This window comes from Mirounga leonina, unplaced genomic scaffold (assembly GCF_011800145.1).
Source record: "Mirounga leonina isolate KUSES-001 unplaced genomic scaffold, KU_Mleo_1.0 Mir_174, whole genome shotgun sequence".
Lineage (NCBI taxonomy): Eukaryota > Metazoa > Chordata > Mammalia > Carnivora > Phocidae > Mirounga > Mirounga leonina.
Window position 1 is genome coordinate 68219976 of NW_023270451.1, and position 26028 is coordinate 68246003.

The window sequence follows — 26028 nt, forward strand, 5'->3', positions numbered from 1 at the left end:
CCGGAGTCTTCGACGACTTCTCCAAGCTCAGCCAGTGAGTGGCCGGGCTCCTACGGCGGAACCGGCCCCCTCCAAGCCCACGAACCGCACCCGCCCGAGCACCGCCCGGTCCCGCCCCCCAGCGCGAGCCTGGGCTTCCGGGCACTCGCGGCCGTCGTCGCCGTCGCGCGAGGTGAGCTGGCCCAGCCAGCGCGGCGAGGCCGGCGGGGGACCGCGGACGGACTGCCCCGCCGGGCGCAACGGCTGGGCGCCGGGCCCCGGCGTCCCGGCAACAGGTAAACACCGCGCGGCCCCGCCCCCCGCGGCGCGCGCCGCCCGGCGTTTGTGCGCGCGGCCCCGCCGGCGCCCGCGAGCCCGGCGCCCCCCGCCCGGTGGCCGGGGGGTGCTCGCCGTGGGTCACGCGGCCCGCGGCCACTGGGCGGTGGGTGCCCAGGCTCCGCGTGGCGGCGGCTGCGTGGCTGGCTGCCCCTCACCCCGCCGGGCTGCCCTGAGCGGCTCGGGCTCCTGAGAAGCGTGGCGAGGCCCCGGGCCTGCGACGGTTCGCCGGCGAGTGCGGAGGCAGCCGGGTGGGCGGCAGGGATGGGCGCGGGGGCGCCGCCCTCAGGCGATGCGGAGAACTGGGCTCTCTCTCTCTATTTCAGGATTGGGAGTCCATGCCACACTCACCTGCCTGCTCGACTGAGGAATTACCATGGTAATACACGTCTTATTTAAGTATAAGGAATTTGTATATATAAAAACATGTATGTAGCTTTCGCTAAATTAGTTTAATACCAGTCTGCCTCGTCGAGGCACGCTTTACCAAGATTTGTTACCCACGCCGCGAGACGGGCCCGCCCATCCCCTGGGGGGGGGGGGGGGGGGTGTCCAGCGTAGTGATCTGAACACTTGGGGCATAAAGATGACGGGGAGACGGGTTGCCCAAGTGGTCTGTGCGCGCCAAAGGGAACAGCGAAGCAGGATGAGGCTGAGCCCTCCTTTTGCGAGTTGGTTAGTTTTCGTTCCTTGGTTCTGTTGAGCCACTTTCATAACCATATATGTGGGAAATAAAGAGAGGCGGGTATCCTGGTGTGTGCAACTCCAGAGTGCCGGCACGTGTCCGCAGGGACTGGCCCAGGCACTTACCCCCTGCTGCCGCTGTCCTGGGTCCTGTGCAGGATTCTCCCCTACGGATTAAGAGGCAGAAAGCCAGCGCCCGTGCGACCCGGACTGCGGGCTCTAACAAGTGATTCTCTCTTCAAGTCCTAGTTGGAGGAAGGGCTTTGGAGGAAATCTTTTGTGCAGGGAATTCTTGAATTTTATGCCCAGGAAGGCTTGCAACATCCTTAAACTTCCATCTCATCCCCAAGTCGTTGGCTCACAGAGCTTCCTCTTAAACCAAACCACTCCAACTTCTCACTGGATCTCTCCACCAGAGAACATTTCCCAACTGTGTTCAAAATCCAGGTCTTTTAACCGCTTCCTTCTCAGCACTTTGCAATGGCATGTTCATTCTCCTGGCCTCGAACTCATAAGCACTACTGTTCCTCAGCCCTCATCCAGTCCCTTCGACCTGCTTCCCACCCTCGCTGCCTTCGGTCAAGTCCTGCCCTCCTTACCACCTGCCTGACTCTGGCCGTAGTCCACTACCTCTGTCCAGGGGCTCTCCATCTCTTTTGTCCTCCTCCTCCACCAGAATGGCTGTGACCTTGTAACCCCTACCCAGGACCTCGGGAATTTCCAGTCTGCTCAACTAAGTACCGCTCAGAGCCCAAGGTAAAGGGGCCTCAACCTCTTGAGCTTTATTTGCCATATTAACTTCTCTACTTTAAACAAAATGAAACAAAAAACTCATCCCACACTAGACCCACATTCTGAAGCCTCCTGCACCTGCCCCAACTCAAGCTATTGATCTACTTTTCTTCAACATGGGCCTAGCTCAGAAGTACCCCCTGCTGCCATATTGCTCCCAAAGTCCCCATGACCCTTTATACCTCACTTAACAAGAGCTTCGCCTGTTTCACCTTGGAAAGCCTCACTCCTCACCCCCATTTGCCTCTAGTATAGAAATGTGTTTGGTGAATCTGTGTGTTCCTTCTACTTCATTGCATATAAAAGCACTAAATAGATGTCTCTTGATTTAAATTGTGTCATTCCCCTGGTTACTGTGCGTGGTTGGTACTGTCATTTTCTTTCAGAGCCTAGGGAACTGAAGCAAAACGGTTTCATAAAGCCATTTAAGTTAATGGATTCCCACTGGCCCTTGGATAAAAGTTAAACACCTTAGCTTCCAAGGCCTGCAGGCCAGAGTTGCACACTGCCTACCTTCCCAGCCTAAACTCCTCTGCGCCCCCACTGGGGTTGCCTATGGGCCAGCCGCACTGACCTTTTCTGAGAGGTCCCTTCAATTTGGCCTGTTCCCTCCAGCCTCAGAGCCTTTGCACAAGCTGTTTGCCTGGGAATTCCCTGCCCCTCAGCCCACAGGCTGCTGCTCTTCAGGAACCCTTCTTCCTTCCTGTCCCAGATTAGGTCACTCCCTGTCCATCCTGTGACATTGTAATGGACCCTGGGCTCTCACTCACAGGAGAATGAGTAAATGTGTTTGCAATTTCTCCCTCACTGGACTGTAAGCCTCATGAAGACAGGAGCCCAGAACTGCAGGTCCTGGTGCTCAGTAGATATTTGTTAAATATTTGTTGAACGAATGAAGAAGGCATCTTAACATTCAGAAAAGCAGATATCTACATTTGCTTTCTAAGTCCTGAGACTGAATTGCATCTGAGTTGCAATGTATGCACTCAGCAGATATCTTTCATACCTACAAATGTGCCAGACATTGGTCTAGGCCCTAGGAATTCGGTGGTGACCTCATAGACAAAATTCTGGCTAGGAAACAATAAATACATGAACAGAATAGCACAATTAAATAGTGGGGTGTGCTTGGGGTCAGTGGCTAGAAAGTGACTGGCTGAGAGGGTTGTTGGGAAACCATCCATACACCCTCCCTCCTTGCCTGGGACAGCCCCAGTTTATGTTTGTTGAAGTGTCTTGGTTTGGACAATAAATTATATGGTCACCCTAGTTGTAGATAGAATATAGACACAGTATCTGAGAGAGTTTTCTAAAGAGGTGATATTTGAGCAGAGCCCCACACAAAGAGAAGTAACAAATGATTTCCCCTGTGAAGGTCTGCGGGAAGAGGCGGCAGCGGGGAGCGGTGGAGCAGGTTTGGGAACTAGAAGGGAGGCCAGTGTGGCGGGAGCCAGTCGTCTTCATTAAGGAGTCTGGAGAGTCTCAAGTCGGGAGCTCTGAGTTCTGGGACTGGAAACAGCCAAGAGCCACGGAGTTGTGTTGAACAGACCCAACCGGCCGAGAAACTGAAAGTTTTCACTCACAAAATTGTCTTAACAGATTTATTGAGGTATAAGTGATGTACAATAAATTGCGCATATTTTAATGTACAATTTGATAAGTGTGGCATCTGTATGCTCCCATTAAGCCATCACTGCAATCAAGGTAACAAACATGTTGATCACCCCCAGAAGCCTCCTTTGTGCTCCTCTGGAATCAGGCCTTTTTTCTTGCTTCTCTGTGTATCGCCCTCCTCCACCTCCCATCCTGGGCAACCGCTGATCTGCCCTGTCTGTATAGATTAGTTTGTAATTTATAGGATTATTTATATGTGGAATTATACAGTATTTATGGGGTTTTTGGTCTTGTATAATTGTTATTTTTTTAAGATTTTATTTTTTTAAGTAATCTCTGCACCCAACGTGGGGCTCGAACCCACAGCCCTGAGATCAAGAATCGCATGCTCCACTGACTGAGCCAGCCAGACATCCCTCACTTGTAGAATTATTTTTAAATTTGCCCATGTTGTAGTTGCAGCATGCATCAGTAGTCCTTTTTATTGCTGAGTGGTATTCCAGTGTATGGTTATACCACAGTTTGTTTATCCGTTCACTCACTGATGGACTTTTGGGCTCTTTCCAGTTTTTAGCTAGCACAAAGTTACTACGAACATTGCATGTATAAGTCTTAGAACAGATATACACTTTCATTTCTCTTGGTAAATACCTAGCAGTGGAATGGCTGGATCATATGGGAGGTATGTTCTTAACCTTTTAAAGAAACTGCCAAACTGTTTTCCAGAGTGGCTCTTTCATTTTGGATTCCCACCGGCAGTGTGAGAGAGTGCCAGATCCCCCACATCTTCACCAGCACTTGGTCCGGTCAGTGTTTGTAACCTGAGCCATACTAATGAATGTGCGCTGGTATCTCATTGTGGTTTTAATTGGATTTCCCTAATGTTGAGTATCTTTTCTTGTGCGCATTGGCCATATGTATATCTTCTTTGGGAAAGTATCTGTTCAAATCTTTTGACCACGTTTTGTTGTTTTTTTGTTTTCTGGTGTTTTTACTGTGTTTTCAGAGTCCTTTATCCATTCTGGATATAAGGGCTTTTTATCAGATATATGATTTGCAAATATTTTCTCCCAGTCTGCTTTTCATTTTCTTAGCAATATCTTTTGAAGAGCACAAGTTTTTAATTTTGATGGTGAATTTATCAACTTGTCCTTTTATGGATTGTGCTTTGATGTCAGATCCAAGAAATCTTTGTCTAACCTAAGGTCATAAAGGTTTTCTCCTGTATTTTCTTCTAGGACTTTTATACTTTTCGGTTTTATATTTAGGTATATGAGCCATTTTGAGTTAATTTTTGCATATGGTACAAGCATGGATTGAGCTTCATCTTTTTGCAAATGGATATGCATTGTTCCAGCCCCATTTTTTGAGGAAATTATTGTTGCTGGATTGTTGAGCACGGTGGTCAAGAAAGAATTCTTGAGTTTTAGGTGCAACTTAGTAAGTTTATTTAAGTAGCACAGGGAAAGGACCCCTGGGCAGAAAGACATCTGTTGTACAGAGCTGGTGGTTATATGCTTAGTGCTCAAAGGGGAGGTGATGTGAGGGGAGTATTAGATCAGAAATGTTTTCTTTGAATTTCTACTCGTAAAACTACTTTCGCAAGATTTCTCTGGCGCTTATCATTCAGCTCAGTATTAACTATCGGTGAGATTTACAGGCAGTCATGAGACCCTTTAAGGATGTAGCAACCAGTGTGTATTTGATCCTTATCGGAACTAGGCAGGCTATAGGTCAGCCTTCTGGGCTAAAGAACATTTTTCTGCTTCTATCCGTCGTCAGTTATCCGTGCTCTCTTGAATTGCTTTTGCACTTTGGTTGGAAAGCAGTTGTTCGTCTATGTGTGGACCTATTTTTGCACTCTCTATTCTGTTCCATTGATCCATTTGTCTATCTTGACCCCAATACCATAAAGCTGGATACTGGATACTGTAGCTGGATAATAATTCTTGAAATAAGGTAGCATCCGTCCTTCGACTTTGCTCTTTTTCAGAGTCCTTTGCATTTCCATATGAATTTTAGGTCAGTTTGCCAATTTCTACAAAAAGATGAGAACTTGGAATAAAAATATCAAACCTTTGTGTGAGTTTTAGTTATAAGCAAACTATTTTGGAGATGAAAACACTTTTTGGGGGCAGTTATTCCAGGTATGTCCTATGGTTGACATGCAAAAAAGTGTAAAATCATAAATAAAGCCAAGACCCCCAAATTTTAAGAGTTTATGGATCCTACACTCCAAGGGGATCTTTTATCAGGAGGTACAGTTATCATATGGGTTTTCATATTGTTGGGGGTTTTTTTAATTTGGATTTCCACATGAAAGCCAGGCCACTGTGTTGCAGGATACTTCTCCTCTTCATTCCTGAGTTTTGTATCTAGGAGTGTTTTCCATTTCACTTAATAAAAATGTATTTTAGTGTTTGTAATACATTGAGTATGTTTCTCTTTGTTTAGCCTGGGACATTTATAAAGTGCGATGCTATCAACATGGCATCCATTTTATACAAACATTTAGCCCTTGCAGATGTTCTTGATAACGTACACAGTCCTCTCCTCTTCCTTGCCTAGAAGAGACACTTTCTAAATAATACACCTCCATGTGTTACTTTACGGGGGGGTCCTGGACAGCGAGAAGTCAGCTCAGCTTTGTGTGGCTCTAGCGAAACGTCAGACAGTTTGTTCCCACGTTAGGCTAGTGACCGTTCCTTTTCCCAGAAGGCACTGGCCCGGCAGCAAGGTCATGGCCGGAGCACAGGTGCTGAGCTGGTAGATGCTGGTTTGCACGGTAACCGTGCTGAGCCTCCACTTTTCCATGTTGAAGACGGGAATAATGCCTCTCTCCCTCAAAACTCAGCTTGGAGGATTAGTGGTGATAAAGTGATGGGGACAACCACTTACTGTTTCCTTCATGTCAGACACTATGCTAAGTGCCTTGTATTTGTCTCAACCCTCCTGACTGCTGAATGGGAGGGTGACTGCAGCGGAACAAATGCCAAAATATGTGTTGGCATCCAATTACGTAATGTTTTTAATTAAGTTTTTATTATGAAAGTTTCTATACATACACAAAAATAGAATAGTAATATGAATCCCCATATACCCATTTCTCAAACTCCGAAATTGTCAGGATTTTGCCACATTGCTTCATGTGTCTTTTGGGGGGAAGTAGGGGAGCTGCAGTATTTTAAAGCAAATCTGAGGTCTTCTTTCAGATTTTAGTGTGCATCTCTGAAACGTATAAACGTTTCCTTCCGTGACCCAATGCCATTATCACACCTAACAGGATTAATAATTCCTTGATATTACCAAATGTCCCTGGTTGCCTAAAAATGTCTTTTTACAGTTTGTTCAAATCAATGCAGACAGGGTCCACCCCATCGTTAGATTAGGTTGGGTCTCTCTTTTTTGTTTGTTTGGGTTTTTTTTAAAGATTTTATTTATTTATTTGACAGAGAGAGACACAGCGAGAGAGGGAACACAAGCAGGGGGAGTGGGAGAGGGAGAAGCAGGCTTCCTGCCGAGCAGGGAGCCCGATGTGGGACTCGATCCCAGGACCCTGGGATCATGACCTGAGCCAAAGGCAGACGCTTAACAACTGAGCCACCCAGGCGCCCCTGGTTGGGTCTCTTTTAATCTGGGTCCTTCATACACATTTGTTGAATTAGACTGCACGTGACTTCTCCTCTCACTCCATGCAAAAATTTTTGTTACTGTTACAGTTTTTTGGTTTTCAGGAGTTATTTTTCTTATGTTCAAAAGGAAATGTTGAAAATCATTTCAAGGTTATAAAAACTAATTTATGCCCTGTATATACTTGTCTTTGAAAGCCAGGTAAAGGGAAACGAGGAAAAGGCCAAGGCAAGTCTCGTGGGAAGAAACAGAAGAAACCGGAAGTGGACATTCTCAGCCCTGCTGCCATGCTGAACCTCTACTACATTGCCCACAACGTGGCCGACTGCCTGCAGCTGCGGGGCTTCCGCTGGCCAGGTGCTCCCAAAGCAAAGAAAGGGAAAAACAAGACTTAATAGCACTTCACAGAGAGCAGAACTTGGGGAAGAGGAATCAGGATAACACAACTACTGCAAGCAAAATAGACTTCACTGAAGACAATTTGAGATGCAAGCTAAGTGTGCTTTTCTATGGTAGTTAAGGATAAAGAAATGCATTTTACTTGCCAGCTAAATTCAGCTATAGTTAGAAGAGGTCAAGGGGGGAAAAAGTCCGAGTAATTCCTACCAAGCGTGGTGGAATTGATAGGACTTTAAAAATTATTATAATTCTGGGTCAGAATAAACTTTGTTCTCAAAAGGCAGTTCTAGCCTGCATGAATGATTTTCTTTTGCCTAAACGGGTTTGTTACATAGAAAAGGCATGCCTGGGGCACTCGAGTAGCTCCGCTGGTTAAGTGGCAGACTCCATTTTGGCTCAGGTCTTGATCCCAGGGTGGTGAGTTCAAGCCCCTGCATTAGGCTCCACGCTGGGCATGGAGCCTACTTAAAAAAAAAAAAAAAAAAAAAAGACACGACAAAAAGCACAGGATTTGCTTATGAACAGCCTTCTCTTGGGCACTGTTTCCTTTTTTCATCTTTTTCGGGAAAAATAATGAATACTTTGTTTCTATAATTTTTTCTTCTCAGCAGTCTGACTCTTGGCTGATTTTAATTAGTCAGGGATGCCGGTGGAGACTGGGATCATCACTCTGACCTTGCTAGGGCATATAAGCAAATGACTCAAAGGAGCTGACAAGGGACCGTGTCCTGGTGCCGGGAAAGGGAGCAAATCAGCACACATCTCTCCCTTCTTTCCATTTCACTGGACTCTTCCCCACGCTTTTCCTCCACACTTACATCTTCCTTCCACCTTCTGCGGGCTTCCTTCTAAACGTGGCTGACCCTGAGTTATGGAACAGGTGCTAGAAACTTGCCATGGGCATTCTGCTGCTATTCCATGATCCACGTAAGAGATAAAACTGCAGTTCTTCTCTTCAGTCCAAAAGGCCTAAAAGCCCCAAATGTGAAACTTGGAAGGAAAGGCATTTGAAGTATAAACACCATCTCTGAATCACCTAGCATCCCGTCCCTGCTCCTGCTCTGTCTTCCCGGCATGTCGCACCACGTTCCCAGTGCTGACAACCTGCACTGGGCTCTCCAGTCACAGCTGTGGGCCCGAAGTTGACGCCTCTAAGGCAGCACCTGTCCGGGGATGATCTCGTTTGTCTGAATTGCTTGTAACGATGCCGCAGGTTGCCTGGTGAGGCTCTCAGAGATTCACAAAGTCTGCTAAGAAAGGCTGCAACCTAGGACTCTGGATTTCATAAATACCAGAGGAAAAAAGGCAATCACACGAATCCTTGTACTAGAGAAGTGGGGTGCTCGCGCCGCATGTGAGCTTGCTGGCAGTGACATTCCTCTATGGCTGTCCCACCTGCGCAGATGCCGTGTGAGACCCTGACTAGTGGCCAGAGGAGCCCTCGCTCGCTCGGGTGAAGGTTGGTGCTGCTCTTAAGCTAAAGGGGGGCCCTGTGGGTTCTCTGTGGATGGGCTTTGGAAAGGGAGCACCTTCCCACTCTGCTAGACACTGCCGGGATGGACCCAAGTGGTTTCTGTTTGTGGAGACGCTAACTCCAGTTCAGTCCTTCCCGAACCTGAGCAAGCAGCACCTGGAGGACGCGTCAAAGCGCACAAGGGTGGGAGTCGGGAATTTGCTGGACCGCACCCGGGGAGGAGCTGGGCTCTAGTTAATGCGGCCTAACCAGGGGCTGAGATGCTTGTTGAGTCTTTCAACTTGTAGGGTGTCTCACGCCCTCCTCTGCCTCGCTCGGCTCGGAGCTTGTATCTGAGCAGTAATGCTTATTGGAACGCTGGGGAGGTGGCATTTGCAGAGGCTTTTTCTGATCTTGTCCCCAGCACGGATGACATCATCTAAGGAGCTACAGAGACATGCCAGGCGGCAGACATTTAAAGGCTAAGAAGATCATCTGGAAGTGGAAATGCTTTCTTCTCTTGAGATGGTTAAACGATGAGCAGAAAGGCTAGTAAGCACTGGAATCGAAGAAGTACTAATGGGATCTGATGGGGCATGGTTTACACCTAGTGGAGGAGGCTGACGCACAGGTTCCGTCATGATGGGGGGCAGTTAGTCTCTGTTTCCCCTTCGCTGGTGTGTCTGCTGTGTTATCATGGCAGAGACACTGCAGACCAGAAGTCCACAAAGAACATTATTGGGAAAGTGAGGAAAAAATGAATATAGGCTTAAAATAATACTGTATTGATGTAAATTTCTTGGCCATGATAATCTTATCGTGGTTATATGCCAGAATGTTCTTGTCCTCAGGAGCTAAATTATTTAGGTGGAAGGGTAACGATGTATGCAACTCACTTTGAAATGCTTCAGGAAAAAAGTGTGCATATATGTGTGTGTGTATAAAATATATACTTTAACATGTTGCCACATTTGCTCACTATGATTACATGTATATAGGAAATATATACATCCATATATGTATGTTTACATATGGATACATGTGTATACACAGTTTGTGCAAATATGACAAAATGTTAGTTCCTGAATCTAGGTCAGTGGTTCTCAACTGGGGGCTATTCTGCCTCCCCAGGGACATTTGGGGATGTCTGAGATATTTTTGGTTGTCTCAGTTGAGGGGATGCCACCAGCATCTAGTAGGTAGAGGTCAGGAATGCTGCTGAACATCCCACAATGCACTGGACAGGCTCCCACAACAACAAATTCTCCAGCCCCAAATGTTACGGTGCCAAGGTTGAGAACGCTGGTCTAGGTAACGGGTCTGTGTGTTCACTGTACTTTCTTTCAACCTTTCTATAGGCTTGAGATTTAAAAAAAAAAACAAAAGTAGTGTTTAAAAAAAAAAGGGGAGAGGAAAGATGTGTGACAGAAAGGTGAGGACGTGAAGAAAAAAGCATAAGCAAATTCTTTTCCAGGATCTTGTCTATAAGGGGATGAATTACAGCTAGGGGAAAAGACAGCACTCCTGTCAACCACGCTAACCGCCCCCCCGCCCAATCCCATGAAGAATTATCCTGGTGTTCATGTTTAGTAATACCTGACCAGTAATACCAGTCCCATTCCTCAGGCACAGCTGGTTGGACCAGCGGGAGGCTCCTGACCCCTGAAAACTCATCCACTGGCTGCTCCGACGAGCCTGGTCTATTGTAAGACCAGGTGGGTCCATCAGAGTCTCCGTCTGTCCTGTAAAGACCCGGAGAACGAGGCACGTAGGAAGCTGACGCTTGGAGGAAGCATAGAAAGAGACCACAGGCTACAGCTGGAGCCCCAGGGGTCCCCCACAAGTTGAAGTTGCGGAAAAGCGGAAACCTACAGTAAGCAGAACTCAGGAGGTGGAGGAGAGATGTGTGGAGCCCAGAGGGAGGACACGGCCGTGCCCCGGACCACTTCTCTCCTTCCCGCTCCCCGCTCCTCGGCCTTGGCGACTGCACTGGGTGTGGGCACCTGTCTGTAAACCATGAGGGAGGTGAAGCCGACCTTCTCCCTGGGAGACACGCGGTGGTCGTGGGAAATCCAGGGAGCGGTCCTGCAGGCACCAGGGAATTTGGGACTAGGGCTCAGAGAGACAGGTTGGCCAGGAGTGTAGGTTTAGATGTATTCAATGCAAGCTCATGGTTGGAACCAAGGGCTGGTCAGTTGTAGAAATAAGAAAGTTGTGCTGAATCAGGAGCCATGGGGACAGTCTCCTTTCATGGGACAGAAGGAAGAGGAGGGGCTGTCAGAGATGGAGGAGGAGGGTGAGGAAGCCTGGAGAAAAGGGGGGTCTGTGGGGCCACATGCAGCAGAGATGTCCGGGAGGGTGAGAGAATGGGAACAGGGATCATGATCTGTTGGATGAGGGGTCCTCCTGCGTCCGGCTTCTCTATAAAATAGGGGATGAGCGTAAACGTGGAAGGGAGGACCGAGGGGCTTCGGCTACTGGTGCACAAAGGCAAACCTCCTGTCAGAATCCAGGTCTGTCCCCGGCCCTGCAGTGTGTTCCTTATCTCCCCCTGGTGGTGGGAGGATGCGGCGTGTGTCCCTGAGTTTCTGTGAGAGCCCGGAGATGCCCCAGCTTAAAGCAGGGTCACCGCAGTGGCCACGCGCTCCCGGTGGCTGGCAGCCATGCACGCAGCGCCACCTGCTGTTGGTTTTGGGGGCTGCATCATGTCTTGCCGGTCAAAGCCAACTTGGGCGTCACTTGACCTTTCTTACCTTGATAATCCTATATTGGCTGTTGCCCTCTAAAAATATGGTATGATCATGTGACCCTTCTGCCTTAAACATTCCCATGGTGACCCATTGCTCTTGGGATAAGACCAGACTTCCCACCAAGGTCCACAAGCGCTGAGTGGTTCGGGGCATTGCCTCCTGCCTGCCTCCCAGCACGTCTGCGCCCTCTTCTCGGCATTCCAGCCACTCTGGCTCCCTTCTGCCTCAGACATTTTGCTCATATTGTTCCCTCTGTGTGGGACACGAGTCTCCCTTTCCCCTGACTGACTCCCGTCCACCCTTTAGGTCCCAGCTTCGTATCTTCCAAGAGAAGTCTCCTAGATCCTGGGCCAAAGCCGGTCATGTGCCCTATGTGCTCTGCGGGACTCTGTATGTCTCCATACTTTTTTTTTTTTTTTTAGATTTTATTTATCCACTTGACAGAGAGCACAAGCAGGGGCAGCGGCAGGCAGAGGGAGAGGGAGAAGCAGGTTCCTCGCCCAGCAGGGAGCCCGATGCGGGGCTCCATCCCAGGACCCCGGGATCATGACCTGAGCTGAAGGCCGACGCTTAACCCACTGAGCCACCCAGGTGTCCCATGTCTCCATACTTTCACAATTAAATGGCTGATCGATTAATGGTTATCTTCGCTGCTAGAATGCAGTTCTCTGCTAGCAGGGCTGGTCGGCTTGTTGATGGCTTCCTTGGGCCCTGTGACATCATAACCAGCACTCTGGCATATAAATATTTGTTGAAGGATTTTTCTAACAAGCTATTTATGCTACAGTAACAACCCCCAAATCTCAGTGGCTTAAAACAACAAAGGTTTATTTCTTATTAAAGCTTTAGTTCCTGGAGGGCTGACCCAAAGGTTTCTTTCTCCCTCGGGCTCCATGTCCATTGAGGGTGGGCCGGGGGCCTGCCTCCAGGGACCCGGGCTTACAGAGCAGCCAGCACTTGGGGTGTCATAGGCTGCCAGGCCGAGAGAAAGAAGGAAAGAAAATGTGAACTGCACACGGGTTCTTAAGGTTCCCACCCAGAAGTGACAGATCGCTTCTCATTTTATTGGCCAAAACAAGCCACGTGGCCACAGCTCACTTCAAGAGAGGGGGGAAATGCAATGCCCCACGTGCCCCACGTGCCCCACAGGGGAACCACAACTATTTGCGGGATAGCGCTGGTAACTCTCTGAAGCACGCATCGCTTCTGTAATAAAAACGACTCCGAAACCAAAAACGGAATGCAACAAAAGGGCTGAGAAACGGGTGGTCCAGAGAGGCAGCTTCAAGAAGAAACGCCTCCTCAGGACGCCGCAGCTGTGCCCTTGTGTTCTGTTTATCGAGCCACCTGTAGAGGTGACCAAGGGGTTAGGATACCTGAGCAAAGCAGGAGTTTTGTTTTGTGTTCACATTTATTTATTTGAGCGAGAGAGAGCGCGCGAGCACAAGTGGGGGAGGGGCAGAGGGAGAGAGAGAATCTCAGGCGGACTCCGCGATGAGTGTGGAGTCCCATGCGGGGCTCGATCCCAGAATCCTGAGACCGTGACCTGAGCTGAAACCAAGAGTCTGATGCTCAACCAACCGAGCCGCCCAGGCGCCCCTAAAGCAGAGTTTTAAGTCTTAAAACTCTTCTTAGCTCTATCACATCTTCTTCTCCAACTTCTAGAGAAACCATTCAAATAAGATGATTGTTCTTAAATATTTTATTTTTATTAATGTTTAAATTTATCACAATGAAACTCATAATCCAGCAATTACACTATTTGTATTGAGACTATGCTTCCTGATTTCCTGTGTAAAAAAGAAAGCCCAAGATTTTGTCAGTTGCCAAAAAAAAAAAAAAAAATCTGAGCCCAACCTTTCCATTTGTTGAAGACAGAAGAGCACTGAAAGAGTCCCATGAAGCATGGATTCCTGCTCTGTGCTGTCTTCTTGGTGACCCCCCCCCCCCCCGCCCCGAGTCATGGAGCCTTGGCTGTGACCCATCACAGGAACCCCCTCTATACCCTGCTCTCAGAGCAGCATTTGGCCAGAGGTGGCCTCCTGGTGGGTTTCACCCGGCTCTCCCTCTGCCTCCATGGCTACAAACGGGTTCACCCGCTCTGCCCCATGGCAGCCTTACACACTCTGAGAGACTGTTCTTGGTGGAGAGGACCCGCGTTCTGCTCCAGGCCAAACACCCCAGTCCCTTCAACCGCTTTTTACTTAACATGACTCCTCTTGGTCACCCTATTCTGGATCCTCCAGGGTGTTATATCTCCTGTGGCTAGTAGGATAGGGCACCCACGTTTCCCATGCCAGTGAGGCCCTGGCCCCCTGAACTCTAGACTTTAGACCATCTTTCCAGTCCAGGCTGACATGAGGCTTTAGGAATAGATTCTTCATTTAAATAGCTTAAGGCTTGGTGTGGCCATTGTAGAACATAATTCGGTGGTTCCTTAAAAAGTTAAACATAGAGTTACCATACGATCCAGCAATTCCACTAACAGGTATGTACCCCAAAGAGTTAAAAGCAGGGAGCCAAACAGATACTTATACACCAACATTCGTGGCAGCACTATTCACAACAGCCAAAAGGTGGAAGCAGCCTAGGTGTCCATCAACAAGTGAATGGATAAACGAAATGTGGTCTCTGTAGACAACAGAATAGTATTCAGCCTGAAAAAAGAAGGAAATTCTGGCTTAGGCTGCAACATGGATGAACCTTGAAAATGTTATGCTACATGAACTAAGCCAGATTCAAAAGGACAAATATGGTATGACTCACTTGCATGAGTTTTCTCGAATAGGTACACTCATAGGGATGGAATGTAGACTAGTGGTTGCCACGGGCTGAGGGGAGGGCAGAAAGGGAAGCTACTGTTTAATGAGTTTCTCTCTTAGATGATGAAAAAAATGTAAATGGACAGTGATGGGAGCGCCTGGGTGGATCAGTCGGTTGGGCATCTAACTCTAGATTTTGGCTCAGGTCATGATCTCAGGGTTGTGAGATTGAGGCCCCAGCAGGCTCTGCACTAGGCATGGAGCCTGCCTGGGATTCTCCCTCTCCCTCTACCCTTCCCTCCCCAAAAGAAAATTTAAAAAATGGGCAGTGATGATGGTTGTACAACGTTGTGAATGTACCCAATGCCACTAAACCAGTTACTTAGAAATGGTTAAAGTGATAGATTTTTTGTTGTGTATATTTCACCACAATGAGAAAACACAAAATCCATCAAGGCTCTTTTTTCTCGATCTCCTGTATGAGTGGGAGGGAGGGACAGCTTATGCAGCACAGACTTCCCACAAGAGGCTTTCTCTCTGCAAGTGAGCAGTGGTGGGGGGTGGGAAGCAGATGTGATCCCCCCGCTCCCAGGACTCCTTCCTCACCCGGCTCCCTCCCTCTGCACACAGCCTTATTTCTCCTCCTTTTCTTGTGACTCAGAGAAACCAGGGCACTCTTTCTGGCCTCCTGCACAACTCCACTCGAGGCCCCCGAACCACATCACAGGCCACTGCCCCCTGGACCACCCACCCCTTGACCTCTGCCTGCCTTGACCCACTTCCCACAGAAAACATTTCATCCCTGGCCTTGCTTGACATTCCCTGATTCAGAGTCTGCACTTCCTACCTGCTAATTCACACCTTGGATCTGTTACTCTGTGAACAGCCTCCCCCAGTTACATCAACCTGTGTTTTCTCTCCTGGATGAGGATGTAAAATGCATTAACGATAAATGAGGCAGAGAAGCTGTGACTGAGAGGTCAGGCTCACGGCAGGCTCAGCACAAGGCGAGCGTGCAGGACTCTGAAGGCTGGGCAGACTCGGGCCTGCCAGCTCATCAGCTTCAGGCCCCTGCCAGCGGGTGACCCTCAGGCGGTGGCTTCTTGGACCTCCTGGTCCCTGGCTTCCGGGACACTGGTCACCATCGTACCGACCATAGTCGTATTTGCCATGCATGGTCACTGGGAGAGCTGTGAAAAGCAGTGTCCTCCCATCTGGGCCCACCTGTTGGCTATGGGAGCTGAATCGCCCAGTGTCATTTGGTCCCTTCTCTGTCTCCAGGTGTCCTTCAGCCTTGACTTCTTTGGCAGTCTGACCCCAAGTGTGTGCAGCCCATAGGCCTCTGTTCTGTCAGACCGCTGAGCTCCATCCGCACCGCTGAAGTCACCTTCCGAGAACCTACCAAGGATGGCAGCCCGCTGCTGTGCGTGTGCGTGTGCATGTGTGTGTGTGTACTGCATTTTCCTTATCCATTCGTCTACTGATCGACGCTGAGGTTGCTTCCATACTTTGGCTATTGTAAATAATACCGCCATAACCATAGGAGTGCATATCTCTTTTTGAATTAGTGTTTTCATTTTCTTTGGGTAAATACCCACTAGTGAAATTATTAGATCATATGGGATTTTTTTGTTTATTTGTTTTATTTTAAGATTTTATTTATTTATTTGAGAGAGAGAATGAGAGAGAGAGAGAGAGCACATGGCGGGGGGAGGGTCAGAGGGAGAAGCAGGCTCCCCGCTGAGCAGGGAGCCCGATGTGGGGCTCCATCCCAGGACCCTGGGATCATGACCTGAGCCGAAGGCAGTCGCTTTAACCAACTGAGCCACCCAGGCGCCCTCTATTTTTAATTTTTTGAAGAACTCCCATAGTGTTTTCCACAGTGGCTGCACCAATTTGCATTCCCACCAATACTGCATGAGGGTTCCTTTTTCTCCACATCCTCATCAACACTTGTTTTTTCTTATCATTCTGATATTGACCATTCTAATTGGTGCGAGGTGATATTTCACTGTAGTATAGATTTAAATTTCCTGATGATGAGTGATGTTGAGCATCTTTTCATGTGTCTGTTGGCCATCTTATTAGAAACTAATTAAAAAAAAAAAAAGCGTTGTCATAGTCTTAGTGAAGGGTAATTTCCAGATGCTGAGCTGAATGTTTGTTGAATTATAATCTTTTTAACGTATGGTTTCGTTGTCTTCACAGCTGTTTGTTAATAGCGGTGTGGTATTCCATTCACTTGCTGTATTGTAGTTAACCTGAGGATCCATCATAGCGGGATGTTTATAATGCTGCCAATTTTTGCTGTTATATGTAATGCTGGATGACTGCCTTTTTGTGTACAGATTTGTTTTGAGTGATTTTCTTAGAACAAATTCCCACGAGTGGGATTATGGGGTCAAAATATAAAATTCTTTTATGGGGCACGCTGTTTTCCGGAGGGACAGGAACCGGTGGTTGGGGCCACTGGCAATGACTTGATTCTCACCCTGCACCTGAGCCCAGCTGGCCTCTGCCGGAGAAGGCCCGGCGGCATGCTGCTACCCAGGGACCGACTCGGCGTGGCCAGTTAAAACACGGTCCCAGCGCCGCTGTCTGCTGCTCGAGTTCGCACCGATGTACAAAGCGCATCCCACTGGCCCAGGAGTGAGGACGGCTTTGCAAAGGTAGGTTTACTGAGCTTGGAGGTCAAGTGCGTGGGCTGTGGAGCAAGAGGCTTGTCATCAAGCCCCAGCCCCACTGGGTAGTTAGGTGTGTAACTTTGGGTCAAGTTGCCTAATACCCCTGGCTGTTTTCTCATTTGTAAAATGAAAGCGTAAAGGAGAAGGTATATTGCGAGGATGAAATGAGGGAATCCACGCCACGCGTGCAGCCCAGCGCCCAGCACGTGGAGGCACACAACACGTGCCGTGTCCGTCTAGCGGGAGGACTTGGTGGAGAGTGAGTCTCTGACGCAGCCTGCTCTTCAGACTGTGAGGCTGGCTTCTTCCTGCCTCCGAGTTGGTTCCCACACACAAATCCTCTGGAAGGAACTCTTTTAAAAATTCTCAGCCTAAACTTCATTTTGTACTTGAGAATGGAAAGCTTGAAGTCAAATCAATTAACAAAAAGGACTCTGCAGAGCGTTCTGAAGAAGCATGTGTATGTCCTTGAACTCAAAGAGCTTACATTTTTCCAGCATTCACCTTTGAGAGAGAGAATCAATGCACAGACCTCGGCTCTGCGATTGCAGGGAACGCGTGATCAGTCGGCACTGCCCCGTCCCTGGAGGGTCGGACTGGGGAGGTGGGGATGACTACAGTTGTGTGGCAGGCGTGAACAAATCGATCTTCAAGTCTGAAGGAAGGACTATGCATTTAAAACTAATGTACTGGGGCGCCTGGGTGGCGCACTCAGTTAAGTGTCGGGCTCAGGTCATGATCTCAGGGTTGTGAGATCGAGCCCTACTTGGGGCTCTCACGAGGCACAGAGTCTGTTTGGGATTCTCTCTCTCCCTCTCCTTCTGACCCTTCTCTCTCTCTCTCAAATAAATTAAAAATAAGTCTTTAAAACTAATGTAATCACTGAAGAGTGACAGTTAATAGAACTGAATCTTAAAAAAAAATATACACCTTTTTTATTTTTCAAAATAAAATTCAGAGAACCAAATGAGACTATTGGTTTCTAGGTCCCATTCCATTGTTAAACTATCAAAGCTCTGTTGAGGCCATCCCTGTGGACGTGGGTTTTGTTTTGCACACGGCACAAAACTGAGCTCCATAAGATTCGCTGTTTAAAGACATTCCTGTTCTCATGGTAACTGATGGTCCATCAGCACCAAAATATATAAAAGGCAGCGGGGCAGCATGAAGATGTTACTACGACAACTGGAATTTAGAGTATACATTTTTAAAGGAGTGTGGGAGGGCTTAACTTCACTTCACTTTCTTCAAGAAAGCCTGGGTAGGATGAGTCAGGCATTTCAGAAAACAGGGGTGCCCTGGGGTCCGGGGTGTGGGCTCACGTGGTCACAGCACTGGCCAGAAGACCGGTGACAACAGAGTGTTGGCTACAGAATTCTGTGAAATCACCTCAGCAAAATGTTGCTCCATCAGAAATCATACAAAGATTTGGTTGTGTTGGGAGCAGGCAGGATTAAGGAGTGAGTATTACAAGAGAACTCTCAATTTTTAGCCTTCATGGAATTTGCAGCTAAGAGATGACCAGGAAGGGGCACCGGGGTGGCTGAGTCGGCTAAGCATCTGCTTTCGGCTCAGGTCATGATCCCAGGGTCCTGGGATCCAGTCCCACATCGGGCTCCTGACTCAGCGGGGAGTCTGCTTCTTCCTCTCCCTCTGCCTCTCCCACTGCTTGTGCTATATGTCAAATAAATAAATAAAATCTTGGGGGGAAAAAAAAAGATGACCAGGAACAAATCAACTTGCTTTAAAAAATGTCCATATTAAAATAAATAAGCAAATAGTTCATTCTCCACAGTTTGGAATGTACAGGTACTACTAGGAACTTGAAAAGGAGATGACATTTCCATTTTCCTCCGAGGATGTGAATCTATTTCTCATTCTGGGCCTCACAGAGCTGAAAATAGTCTCTGTCGTGTGAAGCTGAACACCTCCAACTTCAGTACTGGGGCCACAGCAGGTCGGCGGACCCAGCCGAGGGGTGCCAGCCCTCTGTGTGTGGCACAAAAAGAGCTGCTCCCACCCTGGGGCTGGCATGTGTGGCCCGGGGCCCTGGGCGCCTGCTTCCAGCGGTTGGGGGCGACCGGCCACCCAGCCTAGCCAGCTTTCCGGGGTAATGGCTGTGAGGTCAGCTCTGCCCCAGTGTCCCCCTGCTGTTACCAGAACACACTCACTTCTCTTGGTCTTGCTGTCTTTCTGCAAGGTGCTGAGTGTGGCCCAGGTCACATGAAGGTCTGGGGGAGCCAGGAAATCAGCATTTTTTTAGCCAGTTCCAGAGAGCTCTCCGAGGCATTTGTACAACTCACAGAGCAAGGAATTTGCAGATAAGAGATGCTTCTGTCCTCAAATTTCTTTAATTCTCCCAACCATCCCTTGGGCTCAGAAGGGTGAAGTAACTTCCCCTGGTCACACAGTGGTCCCCAACCAGGTCTGACTCCAGAGCCAAAGCCTGAGTCCACCCCACGCGGCACCTTCTGGGGGAGAGTGAGAGCGTGTTTGCATCACACCAGCCGACTGTCCAAGGGAGCTGTTGCCGGAACCGGGAGCCTCCTGCTTTCACATGGCACTTCCGTCTCTCATGCTCTACCTCACTGGGTGGGTGGGGTTCATAGCGACGTGACAGCCCCTCGCAGACTCCCTGATGCTCTGGCACATTCTGACATTCTGCTTTCTATTTTCTGTATTTTGTGATGTTTTGAGGTCTCCAGGGCCTTGCAGGCCCAGAGAGGGACTGCTCCTCCCATGGTTAGCTGCCTTCTAGAAATAGCAGACAACTTGCAGGTGAGCCTACCTTTGATATGCAAACCAACGAATCCGCCCCTCTCGCCCACGTTCACCTCCTTTTATCAGCTTCCTACAGTCAGGACACTATCCTCCTACCCTAAATCCCCCCAGGGCCAGATACCAGACCAGCAGGGACGCCCCTGGAGCCAGAGCCCACTGAAATTACCCCCACTGTCCCCTCCTAAGCCTGCCCAGCATGCCCACCCTGCCTTGTCTATTCCTTCCAGCAAAAACCCCAATAAAGGCTCTGGCCCATGCTTTCCCCTCACTCCTGACGCTGAGGCCTGAGTGGCAGAATGGCCCTGCTCTTGGGAACTGTAACAAAGTTGTTTTGTTGTTGTTGTTGTTGTTGTTGACAACTGGACTTAGTGGCTTTGTTGGGGAGAGCCAGGATTACAACGGATTTAAGAGTTGGCATTGGGGCCCTTCTTCTTGCCAAAGGTGGGCGTGACGTTGACCAAGCGCTGGTTGTCCTGCATCCATTGCATGGTTCAGCCTGTCTTCTTTTTCTCCTGTTTGGCCACCTTGGGAGTCCGCCCTCTGACTTGGCCAGCACGTGCCAGGGAGCCACGGACTTCACCTCCAAGCGTGCGGCTGGCTCCTTCCAGGCTGGCCAGAGCTCCACTCCACGTTGACCCAGGGTAGCCTCAGCCTCTGCAGGTGTGCCTGTCAAGAGCATGACGTGGTCTTCGGGAGCGATGCCCTCCGGTGAGGCTACATGAGCCTTGCTCTGGGCGGCCGTGTCCTGGCCGGTCACCTCCAGGGTGAGTACAACAGGAGCCGCTACCGGGAAGATGGAGTCAAGAAAGAGCAGCAAAGTATTTTGGCAGTGGCAGTCATCTCCTGATGCTGGCCGGAATAAAAACAAAACTCCTGGGCTCGTTTGCAGGAAGACATCCGGAGCTTGGTCTCCTACCTGCTGCTCTCCTCGTCCTCCTCTTACCCTAGGGTTCCTCTTCTCCGTGTCCTGCCTCTTCCACCCCTCCCCTCCAGCCCACGGCCAGGCCTGGGTCAGGCAGAGGCCAGGCTGGGACCAGATCAAGCACAGGACCTTGACCTCATTTCCTCCATGTCCCTCACTGCAGAAGGGCTGGAATCTACCAATGCTCTGGGAAGAACCCATTTGCCTCCAACCAACTTTTTCCAACCACAGGGTGTGAAACTCCTTCCTATGAAGTTGAATCCCCCGAGGCTGTGTATTCGTCAGCTGGGGCCCAGGAACTCGAGGCTCCACGGCTCCGCCCTAGCTCTCCAGGCCCTTGAGGGACCAGGGACCAGCGGGCGGCCACCCAGCCCGGGGCCCCTGGGGCCCCAGTCCTCTGTCCTGCCTCTTCCTCTCCCCTGTACAGTTAATCTATGCCCCTTGAACCGTCAGCATCTTCTGGTCTTGTTTTTCTTAGCTGACCACCTGTGGTTTGGAATGTAAGTAAGAGTAACAACATGACCACACAGGATGCTGGCAACACTGACCCAATCGACGGAGCATGTGATTGGGCCAGGTTTTCAATCGTGGAGTCACCACACAGAAGACTGTGGCTGGAGCAGGAGGGGCAGCGCGGGGAGGAAAAGGTCGGGTGGAGGCGCCGGCTGGGGAAAGGCCTGCAGGCCCGCGGGCGGGCTGGCGGGCGGGCTGGGGGGCTCGGCCGGCTTCGGCGGGGCGGGGCGGGGCGGGGCGGGGCTCCCGGGCGGGAGGAAGCCGGAGCAGGTGCTGCGGGGCGCAGGTGCAGATGGGCCCCTGACCGGGGCGGGCGGAGTGGAAAGGAGAGGGACCCCGCGGACGTTACAGAGGGGGGAGAATGGATCCTTGTCATAGAAGGGGTGCTTTTGCAGTTTCTGGACTCCCTGGTTTTAAAAGCATCACTCCCTGGGCTGAGGGGGTGGCAGCTGTAGGCTATCCGCTCTCAGCGCTAAATGCTGCCGTTTCGACTCCTGCTGGGGCTTTGCAGAACCTTCTAGGAAACTCCTGACAACACCCCTACCTAGGTGAGTGGTGATCCCATTCCAAATGGCTGGAGGTCCATGGACTTTGGAGTTGCTCCCAAATAGTCATACCCTTGACTACTTAATTGTGAATTCCCAAAGACCTCCTATAGTATCATCAAGATTTCCTGATCACCTGGGATGCAGACAGGGAGGTGGTGTCGACCTACTGCTGATTTTCAGCGCCGGTAACTAGGAGGGTAGAGACTTGACCTTGAGGGCTCTGAGGCCGGTGATATTGACATGGGCAGTGTTGACAGGAAGCTTCTGGATACAACAGGCTCTCTGCTCTTCTGCGCAAGGCTGACAGCTATTCACTCCTGTACCTCACGCTCTTCATGAGGGAACAAAGGGGAGTCGGCAAAGCTTAGAGTTACTTTCTGGGGTGAAAATTAAGAATCAAAATGTGACAGAAGACATTGGCCAGCTAGAGAAAGCAAATCACACAAGGCATTTGTAGCAAAGGGTGGCTGAGGACTGGGCACACCCACAAAGCAGCTGCCGTGGTCAGACCGGAACCTCAGGGAGACGCGGGAGGAACCTTGTCCCAGGGTTGGCAGCACGTGGGAGCGTGTCAGAAATGCAGATTCTTGGGTCCTGCCTCACATCTACATTTGAATGAAAAGCAAGTTTCCTCCCTTTTCTGGCTGAGTATCTGCAATCCTTCCGACAGCTGCCCGCCCTCCAGGTGTGAAAGCTGCCTGGCTACTTGCTGTCTGCTCACCCCCAACCCCACCTGGCCTCCCCAGCCCTACACTTGAGAGAGTTGGTCTTTGACCAGACAAATTCCTCCCCAGACTTGATTTTCTTCTAACCTCTCTCAGCCTGGACTTGTGCTCTCTCACTATTTTGTGTATCCCACCCCCTACACACATTCATAATAATTTTTGTTTAGACTTTTCCATTTAAAGCAGTTTACATTCATCTTCACGTGATCCTACAAAAACTTGTGAGGATGGCAGATCAGCAGTGGTAGGACTACCTTTTTTCCAAGTAAGGGAAGTGAGCCCCAGAGGGCTGGGGACTTGCCCAAGGTCATACAAGGCAGGATCCATATTTGAACCTAGGTCTTCTGACCCCTTTTCAATGCCCTTGACTCCAACATCATGAGTAAAGTTAATGGCATGTTACCTATTTTGAAATATCTTCACACTTACGCCTTTGCCATACCTGGAATGCCTGCCCACCTACCCAACCCTCTGATCCGCCTACTGCTCATTCCTCCAAACTCCCAACCTGTTGAAATTCTACTTATCCCTCAAAACGTAGCTTAAACATCACCTCCTCAGTAATGGCTTTCCTCCTTACTCAGGGAAAAGCAATCATGTCATCATTCAAAGTCCGGGACAGGTGCGCCTGCTCCATGTGTGCCTAGGACACGGATCCACACCCAGCTGCAGGGGAGCCCCAGAAAGGGGGTGTCTGTTTAGCTTCTGTAGTGGGAGGCAGGCTCTACCTGCTGTGGAGGACGCATAAGACAAGCAGTGTCCCCCACCCAGAGAAAGGCTATTCAGGAGCTGGGCAGCTGAGAGGAATGGCAGATGCCCACCAGAGCTCATACCTCTCGCTGCTTGGCAACAACATCAACAGTTCTCCCCGTTCTTACACTGCGAAAATGAAAATGCTGTCACGGACACAATGACACAACCCCGTGTATAATCAAGAGTGTGTGCATCTCCCTCCCCCCAAGCCGCACCCCCTAGAAAGGGAGACCACCCACAGTCTTATCAGTGCCTACTTCCCCTTCTGGCCCAGGATTTCCGGGTGGTGCCCATCCTCCTCTAACCCAGTGCTGCAAGACCTTCTTCCACCCCAAGGTCTCTCTGTAAAACCAGGATTCTGTAACATCCCCTTTACTACCCTGGAAATGAAATTCAGAGGTAAAATCTCCTAACTGTGTACTGTGTAGTGAAGGGGACATTCATAAGTAACTTACAAAAAATAAAATGTATTAAAATAAGTAAATACCCAGGCACAACCGCCCTCGGTGCCCTAATAAAAGAGTCAGATGCTTGCAGCTCCGTGAATGCAGTCGATCTGCTACCAGGTGGCTGGCTTCCACCTTCCACCTCCCCCTCAACGCATAGGTCAGGACCATACGTGTAGTCAACCCTGGGGTTATGTCGCTTCCGAGAGACACGGAGTTTCACCCGGTGTTACATCCCTAGTGGCGGTGCCCTAGGGGACGACTGCACCGAGCTATCACACGGCCCCGGGGTCTCCCTCCCTCGCACAGTTCTCGATGCCTCTGTGCCCGTGGAAGCGAGTTAGAAAGCATTCGAATAGAGAGAATCCAAGGCAAGGAACTGATTGCATGTGTGACAGAAGAGCTGGCTGGGAAGCCAAGCGGGCGGACTCGGCAGCAGCCGCGGGAACCACAGCTGCCCCTGCCCTCAAGGGGACAGAGAGAGGAACCCAAGAGGCCTCGGTGGAAGCTGATGAGATGGAGGAAGCCCATTTGCGGCCAGAGCCGTCACCCGGGGCAGGGAGGGGGGAGGAGAACTACCTCAACTTCCCCCGGCCTCCTGTCTTGCCACCTCCGCAATGTCTCCCGCTGGCCACACTGAGCCAGAGGCCCGCGGACATGGGAGGCGTGGAAACAGAGCCTTCTGGAAGCAGCCCTTCTGTATCACAGAGCAGAGCAAGAGGAGAGCGAAGAACGCATGACACACAGGCCCGGAACTGCACAAAGGCCAAGGGCTCTTTACCGAAAGAATTACTTTTATAAAAGACGCACTCTTTCAAGCTACTTTGGATTCTCCAGAGTCCTAGACCTTGCCGTTATGGTTGCTCCGTGAAGGATCCCGGGCAGTCTCGGACACTTCAAGCAGTGGGTCATCTGGGTCAAGTGACAGAGTTGCTCTCCCTGCAGCCACCACCCGTGACCCCAACCTCTACACTGCGTCATGGCAGCGCCCCCGTCAGTCTCTGGGGACCACACAAGACCTTTAGGGGTGGCGCCCGCCTTCCCTCCAACCCCTGCGCCCGGTCACCCCGCTTGGACGGCACCCACTCTTACAGCCACAGTGATCCCACCTTCCCCGCAAAGCCTGGCCCTGACCTTCAGGATCGGAAACCTCACCTTCAGGGGTCTCACCCTCTCTGCCAGGAGACTCTCCCTTTTCCTCCTGCAACATAATCAGATCATCAGAAAATCAGAAGAAAGCCCGTCTTCGCTCCTCATCTGCCCCCTCCGCAAGCAGGACATTTTCCTCCGCGAGTCAGGAATCGGGGAGCCTCACGCCAGAGGGTCTGGGCAGCGGCTGCTTCAGTTTTACAACCCGTCACGCACCTTTGGCAGACCTGCTTAATGTTTTGTTTTTTTTTTTCTAATTATAAAAAATAATAAGGCACACTGAGACAGTATAGAAAAGTAAGGCAGAAAAAAAAAAAGCCACCTATAATCCTGCCACCCAAAGGCAGTGCCTATTAACGTTTTGATATATTTCCTTTCCAGATTTTAAATGCATTTTTCTGCAGCTGAGATCATACTTGTATACATAATTTCATGCTCCGATTTTTTTTCACGTTACAATATTTTTCCCGTATCATTAAAACTTGGTTGAAAACATGAGCATTTTTTCCATATTAGCTTTTTTTAATTACAGAAGTAACACACACTTGCCATAAAGAATTAGAACAATTCAGAAATATATAAAGGACAAGGTAAAATTTTCCCTTCCCTCCTCCTTTCTCCCCCCATGCCTCAGAGGTAAACCACTTTTAACAGTTTAGTTTCTATCCTTGCAGACCTTTCTCTACACGCATTCAAAACAGCTTTTTAACTAATGGTCCCACAACTAGCCTTTTCATGTCACAGCGTAGCTTGGAGACATTTCCTTACTGGTACATAGGGGTCTGCTGCATTTTAAGAAAGCTGCCCAAATAGTTCACCTATAGAAGTACCATAATTTACTTTGCGGTTCCCGCTAGCAGATATTTACGATGGTTCGATCACTTGTACAATAGTCTTTCTGCATGAGCATTTCTCCTAGATGGTATCATAGAAGTATAATTGTGTGACAAACGGGATGTGCATCCTAACGCTGTGAGAGATGCTGGAAATCGCCTCCCTTTTAGAAGGGTCTAATCATGACAGCCCCACCAATAGTGTGCTTGGTGTGAAAGCTTGCCACAGTTGTGGGACAGTGGGTTGTCTGGCAACCTAGTGGTTGCCAGTTGGT

The 26028-nt window shown here is 49.6% G+C and overlaps 1 protein-coding gene, 2 long non-coding RNA genes and 1 pseudogene across 6 annotated transcripts in view; 2 read left to right on the forward strand and 2 right to left on the reverse strand.

Moving 5' to 3' along the window:
* Positions 1-248: 248 nt before the first annotated feature.
* Positions 249-7881, forward strand: SMKR1 (small lysine rich protein 1). 4 transcript variants are annotated; one of them, XM_035021099.1, is made up of 3 exons: positions 249-275; positions 642-694; positions 7233-7881. In XM_035021099.1, exons 2-3 carry the CDS (start codon positions 692-694, stop codon positions 7428-7430), a joined length of 201 nt encoding a protein of 66 aa, XP_034876990.1. In that variant the 5' UTR covers positions 249-275; positions 642-691; the 3' UTR covers positions 7431-7881. The 4 variants fall into 4 exon arrangements, with proteins under 4 accessions (XP_034876990.1, XP_034876989.1, XP_034876991.1 ...); XM_035021100.1 differs by lacking the exon at positions 249-275 and adding an exon at positions 390-550; XM_035021101.1 differs by lacking the exon at positions 249-275 and adding an exon at positions 390-546.
* A 3-nt stretch (positions 7882-7884) lies between these two features.
* Positions 7885-18557, forward strand: LOC118021078. The gene is made up of 3 exons (XR_004682090.1): positions 7885-9439; positions 10514-10760; positions 16608-18557. It is a non-coding gene; the product is annotated as an uncharacterized LOC118021078 (long non-coding RNA).
* Positions 18558-20086: 1529 nt separating this feature from the next.
* On the reverse strand, positions 20087-21351 carry LOC118021075 (annotated as a pseudogene).
* A 285-nt stretch (positions 21352-21636) lies between these two features.
* Positions 21637-26028, reverse strand: part of LOC118021077 — a 36550-nt gene continuing 32158 nt past the window's right edge. The window contains exons 3-4 of the long non-coding RNA XR_004682088.1: positions 24927-24972; positions 21637-22178 (exon numbers count right to left, since the gene is read on the reverse strand). This is a non-coding gene — a long non-coding RNA (uncharacterized LOC118021077). The remainder of the gene's footprint in view (positions 22179-24926; positions 24973-26028) is intronic.

Excerpts from the sequence above, each read along its gene's own strand:
- SMKR1 (XM_035021098.1), top strand. The coding sequence starts at position 580 with ATGGGCGCGGGGGCGCCGCCCTCAGGCGATGCGGAGAACTGGGCTCTC. Across the intron at positions 695-7,236 it reads TCGACTGAGGAATTACCATG|GTAAAGGGAAACGAGGAAAA; the intron begins GTAATACACGTC and ends TTTGAAAGCCAG.